General features: G+C 59.6%; 1 protein-coding gene across 3 annotated transcripts; it reads left to right on the plus strand.

Moving 5' to 3' along the window:
- Positions 1–707: 707 nt before the first annotated feature.
- On the plus strand, positions 708–8,230 carry SLC35C1 (solute carrier family 35 member C1). 3 transcript variants are annotated; one of them, XM_070229347.1, is made up of 3 exons: positions 708–883; positions 2,494–3,020; positions 6,327–8,230. In XM_070229347.1, the coding sequence occupies exons 1-3, from the start codon at positions 852–854 to the stop codon at positions 6,884–6,886; spliced, it is 1,119 nt and encodes a 372-aa protein (XP_070085448.1). In that variant the 5' UTR covers positions 708–851; the 3' UTR covers positions 6,887–8,230. The 3 variants fall into 3 exon arrangements, with proteins under 3 accessions (XP_070085448.1, XP_023509703.1, XP_023509704.1); XM_023653935.2 differs by lacking the exon at positions 708–883 and adding an exon at positions 1,027–1,205; XM_023653936.2 differs by lacking the exon at positions 708–883 and adding an exon at positions 1,123–1,278.
- The last annotated feature ends 859 nt before the right edge of the window (positions 8,231–9,089 follow it).

The raw sequence follows: 9,089 nt of genomic DNA on the forward strand, positions 1-9,089 counted from the left end.
TAGAGTGACACTTTAAGTAGACTCCATAGGTTTTCTCTTTTTATTATGGGAATTTTCAAACGTACACAAAAGTAAGAGGACCCCTAACACCCCACGTACCTATGCCCAGCTTCAGCGATTATCAACATTTTGCCTTTCTTGTTTTATCTATCTATCGACCTTTTCTTTTCTTTTTGGTGAGTGTTCTGAGCATTTTAAAGCAAATCTCAGACATCTGGGGCCGGCTGGTGATGCAGCGGTTAAGTGCACACATCCACTTCAGAGGCCTGGGGTTCACAGGTTGGGATCCTGGGGGCAGACATGGCACCGCTGGGCAAGCCATGCTGTGGCAGGCATCCCACGTATAAAGTAGAGGAAGATGGGCACGGATGTTAGCTCAGGGCCAGTCTTCCTCAGCAAAAAAGCGGAGGATTGCCAGCAGATGTTAGCTCAGGGCTGATCTTCCTCAAAAAACAAAACAAAACAAAACTCAGCCATCTTACACATAAATTAAATGGTACTAATTAGATGGTGTCCGAAATCTTACAAACAGACGGTCATCCCTACTTTCGACCATACCAGCTAGAGTTTTGTGCAAGGAAGTTAAGACCCACCGGTCTAGTCCAGCCCCACGTTTTACAGTGAAGAGAACTCAGGAGACGTGAGCCGCCCAACGTTGGCGCCAGAGCGGGAACCAGGGAGAAGTCAACCCTCCTGGGGGCCTGGTGAGTGACCGGCCACGGCTGGTGACCGACTTCCCAGGCCCGCTCCCTGGGAGGGGCGGGGGACCCTCCACTCTGGCGGCAGGAAGAATCCGGGCTGTTGCCCGCACGCGCTCCGGGAAGCGCAGGCCGGGGCGCTACCGGCCAGGGATGCAGCCGGGCCCCGGGACGTGCAAGCGGCGGTAACCGGAGCGGAGCGGGGGGGGGCGGGGGCGGGGGGGGGTTATGGGCGGACGGGGCGGGGTACCGGGGGCTGGGGCGGCTTGGAAAGAGGAGGGGGCCTGCTCCCCCGGCCGGCAGGGTAACCCGGGGCTGAGGTCAGCCTGGGACCCGGTCGCCCCGCCGCCGCCCCGGGCCCCACATGGGGCGCGGGCGGCGAGGCTGGCACGGGGCCGGCGCCCGGGGCCGGGAGCAGGAAGTCGTGTCCCGCGGGCGCGGTCCTGGGCGCGGCGCTGCAAGTGCGGCGCTCGGTGGCGCGGGCGGGCGGCCAGTGCGGAGCAGGAGGTGAGCGTGGGGTCGCCTTCGCAGCCCAGGAACGCCAGCCCCGAGGCCGGAGCTCGCGGCTAGCCTGACTTGGGTAGGGAGTTTTCTAGAAGCGGGAGGGGGTGCTGCATTGAGCCTCGGATCCGGCCGCGGGGAGGGTCTCGAATGGGGGGACCCGGCTGACAGACGGAGGTCTGGAAGAGGCGGTATGGCCTCCGGCCTCTGGGAGCGCTGCTGGGGGTCTCAGGCTCGGGAGAGGGCTGGGGGCGGTGGGAAAACGGCAGCAAGGCTTTGGGAGTGAGCTGAAGCTAGGGAGAGGGCCGCAGGGCTGGCAGGAGGGGTCTCTAGACGCCGAGGGACGCGGGGCGGTGCCAAGATCCTGGGGGCGCGGTCCGGCCGGAGGATGGGGGAGCAGAGGGGACCTGCAGATGCGCGGAGTCCGAGGGATGGAGCTGGCGGGGCGGGGGGGGGAGGCCGAGGCTCAAGCACCCACAGAACCCTTCCGCTGCGGCCGAGAGCTCCCCACCATCCGCGCGCGGGGAGCGCGCCTCCGAGGGCCGTTTCTGGCGGGCTGTGGCTTTAAGGATGAGGCCGGGCGAGCGGGCTCTTTAAGGAGGGGGCCGGGGCGTGTCAGGAAATGAGCCCTGGGCCCGCCTCGCCCGGGGGAGCGGCCTCGGATGTCCGGAGGCGCTGGGCTGAGCCGCAGCCGCCGCTCCAGAGGGCGGCTCGCCGAGGGCCTGTGCCCGCCCGGCCTCCGCCCGCGTCCTTCGGACCCCGATCCCAAGCACCTCTGATCTCCCCTGCACCCCTCTGCAAACCCCCCGCACGCCCTCCCTCCGTTCAGCTCCCTGCATGCCTCCCCCCTCTCCGTGCAAACCGCTCCCTCCGGAGCCGCCGCGCCGCCCTCTGCACACCGTCCCCGCGCTCTCCTCCGCCCCCTCCTAGCCCCGTCGTCCTGCACGCCTCCGCTCCCCGCTTCCCCTTCCATTCCTCTCCCCTCCCTTCGCCCTGAGACCCTTCCCGACTAGGCCCCAGCCCCTGCTCCATGACAGGTCGTCCCTGTGCACCCTTAGCCTGTCCGTCTCCCCTTCCTTGTGTCTTGTCTCATGAGCCCCCTCAGGCTGGGCGCAGGTGCTGGGGCTCACCCCAAAGCAGAACGTCTCCGTCCCAGAGGGCGGTGGGGAGGCCCCTAGGCCACCCCCCGCGTGACAGTTGAGGGCTGTGGCTTGCACAAAGGAGACGTGGTTCTGGGCTCCAGGAAATCGGTGGTGGCTGTGGAGTGACCCAGCTCCTCTGCTACCATGAACAGGGCCCCTCTGAAGCGGTCCAGGATCCTGCACATGGCACTGATGGGGGCTTCCGACCCCACCGTGGAGGCGGAGGCCAGCGAGGAGAAGCCCTTTCTGCTGCGGGCGGTCCAGATAGCGCTGGTGGTCTCTCTCTACTGGGTCACGTCCATCTCCATGGTGTTCCTCAACAAGTACCTGCTGAACAGCCCCTCCCTGCGCCTGGACACCCCCATCTTTGTCACCTTCTACCAGTGCCTGGTGACCACGCTGCTGTGCAAGGGCCTCAGCGCCCTGGCTGCCTGCTGCCCTGGCGCCGTGGACTTCCCCAGCCTGCGCCTGGACCTCAGGGTCGCCCGCAGCATCCTGCCCCTGTCGGTGGTGTTCATCGGCATGATCACCTTCAACAACCTCTGCCTCAAGTACGTCGGCGTCGCCTTCTACAACGTGGGCCGCTCGCTCACCACCGTCTTCAACGTCCTGCTCTCCTACCTGCTTCTCAAGCAGACCACGTCCTTCTACGCTCTGCTCGCCTGCGGCATCATCATCGGTGAGTGGCCAGCCGGGGCCACGGGGAATGGGGGGCACAGGGGGCCCGAAACCCTAAAGATCAACCCTGCCAAGCATCTTTGGACTTAATCTGTCCCTCTTCCCTTGTTGCGATACTCATATGAGGAAGAGCCTGGGGCCCAGAGAGAGCAAGTAACTTTCTTGAGGTCACCCAGCAAGTTAAGGGCCCAGCCAGGGCCTTTCATAACAAGAGGGGATTATAATCTACATTTCACAGAGGGAAAGGCAAGGCACAGAGAGGTTAAGTAATTTGTCAAAGATCACACAGCTAATAAGTGGCAGAGCTGGGATGTGATCTCAAGCAATCTGGCCCCAGACGCTTGACCACCATACTCTCTTACTTCTCAAGAGCTCAAACGTTCTAACTCCTCATCCAGTGCTCTTTGTAGCGCATACGTCATCTTTTAATATATACCATCACCGTCTGACCCAGCAGGCTCAGGATAATGCCTGAGACAGTGTAAGAGATCAGCTTTGAGAGCTCTTAGCTGTCTTCCCAGACTTGCCTCTCAGAAAATAAGAATTGTTGATGGGGACATTGTGCCAATCATTCACATAAAGCATCTCCTTTGCTCCCTAGAGGTCCCCTGGGTGGTAGCATCACCTGTAATCGATGCCATACAAACAAGCAAACTGAGGCTCAGAGACATTAAGTTACTTGCCCAGGGCCACACAGCTAGGAAGTAGCCAGCCTGGGTTGCAAACCCAGATTGGCCAGACTCCCCGGCCTATGCTTCTAACCTAGTTTAAATTCATTCAAATTCAATGAAATTTTTTAAATTCAGCTCCTCAGTTGCAGGTGTTGTAAGCTGGTTCTGTAGCCACATTGGAAGTGCTCGGGAGGCACACATGGCCAGAGCTGCTGTACTGGGCAACACAGATTAGAGAACATTCCCCTCATGGCAAACTGTTTCAGCCGGGTGACAGCGCCCCCAGCATCCTGCTCTCTCAGAGTCCCCTGGGGCTCTGGGTCATCAGGGAGGTGACGTGCCTTTGAACCTGTTCGGGTTTTTCCTCGCGCTGTGAGTTCACCGCGGTTGACCCACATAGCCTTCGTTGGTGCCTCAGAGTCCCAGACCGAGCAGTACCGGTCGCTGGGGAGGGGCGCCGCCCGTGCCACCTGTCCTAGAAAATGTTCCTCTCATTGAGCATCTCCTGGATCTCGGGCTGCTCAATCTGGGTCCTCCTGGGCCAGGGGAGGAGGGTGGAGGTCAGAGCGGGAGGAGCTAAGACCCTGGCACATCCCTCTCAGCTGCTCCCCTGGCCCCCCAAGGGGAGCTGGTTCCGAGTCCTGCTGGCCCTGCCAGGAGGGGGGTCTTCTGGGTAGGAGAATTTGCATGCAGGAGGGTGAAGCCCCTGGGGAAACTAGGCTGAGTCTGGACTAAGTAATCGCAGTAGCTGATGCGGAGATAGCTTCCGAGAAGGCGCCTTCACCGGCCGGCCTGATGGGACAGGGCCCCGAGGCTGGTGCGCTGCGCCAGCCCAGGACCCGGCCCCTCTCTGCGGGGTTTCCCCTTCCTTCCTTCTTGGGGGAAAGATGGGTCTCAGCTGCTCCTGCTCCCTGCCCTGGAGGTCACCCAGTACCTTTCAACGCTCCTTCTGGCTGAGAGTCCCTCTGGGGTCTGGGACCTTGAGGTGGCCGTCCCTTCTGGACTTGGAAGGCCACCAGTAGGAGGGCCTGTCCCCTTTGATCTCACAGCCACCTCCAGAGCAACCTCCATGAATTCATTCACTTGCCCCACAAATAGGAATTGATGGCCAAGCACGTGCCAGAGACCGTGCCAAGCTTGGGGTTACAAATTTGGGAAAGATAGACTCCCCCCCTAGGATCCTGGAGGGCGTGGTAATGACAATGACAGTAACTAAGTTCTGCTTGAGAGGTAACAGCTGTGATTGGGACATGGAAGGTGCGGGGGAAGCCAGGCCAGGGCAGGGATGAGGGGTGGGGAGTCATCTAAGCAGGTCATCTGTAGGAAGTGCTAGACGGGTGTAAGGAAGGAGTGAGGAGAGAACATTCTGGACAGAATAAACTACATGTGCCTTTCTTCACCGCTGGGCCTGAGTGGGACGCACCAGATGCGAGGCTGCCCAAGTTGAGTCTGGAATATTTCCTGAGGGCAGAGAGGAGGCATGGAGGACCTTGAAGCCAGGACTGGACCTGAGCAGATGTGTACTTTAGAAAGAATATTCTGGTTGCAAGGTGGAGAATAGATTGGTTGGAGTTCTGACAGATGGGAGCTCAGAGAAGTTAGGTAAACTTTCACAGGCCACACAGCCTCTAAATGGCGGAGCCTGATGAATTCCTAATCTCTCTGGCGCCCGAACTTGTCCTACCCCCTCAAGTTGCCGGATGCGGTGGCCGGCATCCAACGTGCGTAAGCTTCAGCCCCTGCCTTCTGGAAGGTGGGGTCACTAAAGGGACTGACTGTGGCCATGGGCAGGTGCCCAGCAGCCCCGGGCAGGCAGAGGTCTTGAAGGAAAGTGCGGGCAGGAAGAGGTCCGGGTGCTGAGGGTGTCAAGAAGGACTCCCTCCCTGGAGAGGCCGGCTGGACCGTGCAGAAGCAGTGGATTCTCCCAGGAGGGAGGACGGTGTTTCTGGTGCAGGAAACGAACAGGACACTGAGCCCCGGCATGAGCAGCGGGGACATGAGCGACTCCTCGGGGCGATCGTGGGACAGGGACGGAGCTGACGAGGGTATGGGAAGCCCAGATGACAGGCCGAGGAGCGTAGACTTGATGGTGGGCACTGGGGAGCCATAGAGGCTGTGTGAGCAGGAGGTGACACAAGATGAGAGTGAGTGTCCCAAAAGTCAGGCCACAGGGATTCTAAGTCATCGTAGGTTCCCATTTGACAGATGAGGGAGCCAGGGCTCCCAGACCTCAGGTCACTTGCCCAAGGTCACCTTAACCGCTAAGGACTCATCCTTCACAACTCATTTCCAATGTTCCTTTCCAGAGGCCCCAGGCCAGCAAGTCACCCAGTTGTGGGTTTCCATGGCACCCTGTCATTACAACTGTCATTAAAGCAGTAATTGGGAACTGAGTCGCTTTAATGTCTTTCTCCTCTGGGAGAAGTCAGCTCCAGGAGGAAGGGTTCATGTCCTGGGCCACTTCCGCAACCCTTGTCAGTGCCTTGCGTGTGTTAGGGACTTTGGACATCTTTATTGCAGGGAGGGTGGGGAAGATGGGATGCTGAGGGCGGCAGAACACCATCTGTGGACGTTGGTGGCAAAATTCTCTGTCCTTCTTCCTTCCTGTCCTCATCCCCCGCCTCTCCCCGCTGCAGGCGGCTTCTGGCTCGGTGTGGACCAGGAGGGGGCCGAGGGCACCCTGTCCTGGACGGGCACCGTCTTCGGCGTGCTGGCCAGCCTCTGCGTCTCACTCAACGCCATCTACACCAAGAAGGTGCTCCCAGCCGTGGACGGCAGCATCTGGCGCCTGACCTTCTATAACAACGTCAACGCCTGCGTCCTCTTCCTGCCCCTGCTCCTGCTGCTGGGGGAGCTGCAGACCCTCCGCAGCTTCTCCCAGCTGGGCAGCGCCCACTTCTGGGGCATGATGACGCTGGGCGGCCTGTTTGGCTTCGCCATCGGCTACGTGACGGGACTGCAGATCAAGTTCACCAGCCCCCTGACCCACAACGTGTCCGGCACGGCCAAAGCCTGTGCCCAGACGGTGCTGGCCGTCCTCTACTATGAAGACACCAAGAGCTTCCTCTGGTGGACGAGCAACATGATGGTGCTGGGGGGCTCCTCCGCCTACACGTGGGTCCGGGGCTGGGAAATGAAGAAGGTGCAGGAGGAGCCCAGCCCCAAGGAGGAGGAGAAGAGCGGCGTGGGGGTGTGAGTTCCTCCGGGGACCCTGGGGTGGCCCAGCGGGGAGAATGCCCGGGGTGGGGCGGAACAGCCGTGACGGCATCTGTCCAGACCCAGACAGGGTGGCCTGGACGGGGAACGGCTTACGGACTTGAGCGGAATCTGGTGGTTGAAATGGAACCAGTGTTTTCAAGAGATGTCAGTAAGTTGCCCAAGCTGTGTCGACCCCCTTTCCTATTTCTAAGTTTGTGTCCTCCCCTAGGGAGGAGGGAGCCCCCTGGGAATAGCCAGTGAGGTTCTCTGGAAGACCACTAGCTCTCAGGGAGCTGGGGAGGGGTTGCACCCCTCCTGCCCCCCTCCCAGGGCCTTCTACCTCCATGTGACCTTTGCGGTTGGGGACGGGCCACCACCTTTAAGGGACAGTATTGGGGAAGCCAGTACATCTGCACTTATACTCAGGGGAGATGGGGGTGTGACCCACCACAGGCCAACTGAAGGGGTTTGGGGAACCTCTCGGCTCTGGCAGCCTAGCTTTGGCCCCCAAAACCAGCCTTCCTTTAGGGGAAAGCGTGGGCTGGGCTGAGGCAGGAAATGGACCAGGGTTCCGTCTTCCCCGTGCCTAGACCAGCAGGCCCCGTGAGAGAGGACGAAAGATCACTATGCCTGAGCCTGGTGCTGGCACCCCTGGGGGGCTGCTGGGAAGTGCCCCACGAATGGGATACCTCGTGGGAAAGTGCCCTTTTCCTGCTATCTGCACTCCATATTTCCAGCTTTTGAATATGGGGACCACACGTCTTTTACTGGTTAAGCAAGTTCATGAGCCCCCCTCCCAATCACTGGCACCCCTTTTACCTGCCTCACTCCTCAGCCTTTGAGGGCCACGTGTCCCTTGGGTCCCTGCACCTGGCACAGCTGCCCGGCCAGGTAACGACCTCTTGAAAGTGCAGCCAGGGCTACCTCTGCCCTCCCAAATCTGCCTCCCCCGGAGCTTCACCCCCAGGGGGTTGATGGAGTGAGGGACCTGCCACAGAGCCTTCCGCCTCAGCTGTCCTCGCAGATCCTGACCCCTGCGGGGTAGAGGTTGTCACCCAATCCTGATGGAGGAGATAAACTACCAATTACGTTCTTCTCTGAAGGCTCGGGGTGGCTCCACAGCCCTGTCCCTTCTGCTGGGCATTCTGTTCCACGCATCTCCTTGGGGTCATTCCTGATGTTTTTAGTCCTATAGGGAAAGGCCGGGAGCGTGTCTTCTCATCGCGACCCCCTTCCAGTCCCCCCCACACCCAATCCCAAGTGGTTTCTAATGAAAATGAATGAAGTTGGTGGGGCCTGATGCCCTCAATTGTGTGTGATTTAATTAAAAATCAGAGTGAGACATCCTGTGTGTGTGGACTGAGTGAAGGAAGGGCAGGAAGGGTCTAGACCGGGCGTATGAACGAGGCCCCGTGGAGAGGCGACCTCGAGAGGAGAGGTCGATCTGGGGACCACACTCCTTCCTGGGAGGTGGGTGACCAGACCTCAGGCTCGTGTAGTAATAGCTGCCTTTGCCTGGACACTCGCAGGAGGCTGGACATGGTGCTGAGTGCTCCACACGCATGATTCACCCTGCCCACTCCCCACACCCTGCGAGGTGGACGCCATCGCTGATCCGCCATTTTGCAGATGAAGACACCAAGGTTCTGAGAGGAGCATGGGGAGGAAGAGGCCGCAGTAGGATTCAGGCCAGGGTCTCTGCCTTCAGAGCATAGGTACTTAACCACGGTACCCTTAACCATCCCCAGCACTCAGCACCTACTGTGTGCCAGGCACTGTGGGAGGTTGTATTAATATGAAGAGCCACATCTGCTTGGAGGGGCATCCGTGTAGACACGTGTCAAGGCCCGGTGACAGGTACAATAATGGGAAGAGTGACATACTGCCCTGAGGTCTCAGAAGATGGAGAGACCAAGTGTGGGGGATCAATTACGTCTTCACAAGGGCCAGGATGTTTGAACTGAGTCTTACTGGGCAAGTAGGGGGTTCTAGGAGGAAGGACAGACCGACTGAGGGAACAAAGTTAAGCCCATGGAAAGAACCTATTTGGGGAGTGGTGAGAGGTTTGGGGGAGACTAGAAAAGGAGGGAGAGCCGTGGTGTGAAGGGCCTTGAATGCCGTGGTCAATCTTGACTTGATCCTATAGATTTTTAAGTCGTTGCCAGATCCTTTAAACAGAAGGGCCATGATCACTTCTGCAT

This window comes from Equus caballus, chromosome 12, assembly GCF_041296265.1.
Source record: "Equus caballus isolate H_3958 breed thoroughbred chromosome 12, TB-T2T, whole genome shotgun sequence".
NCBI lineage: Eukaryota > Metazoa > Chordata > Mammalia > Perissodactyla > Equidae > Equus > Equus caballus.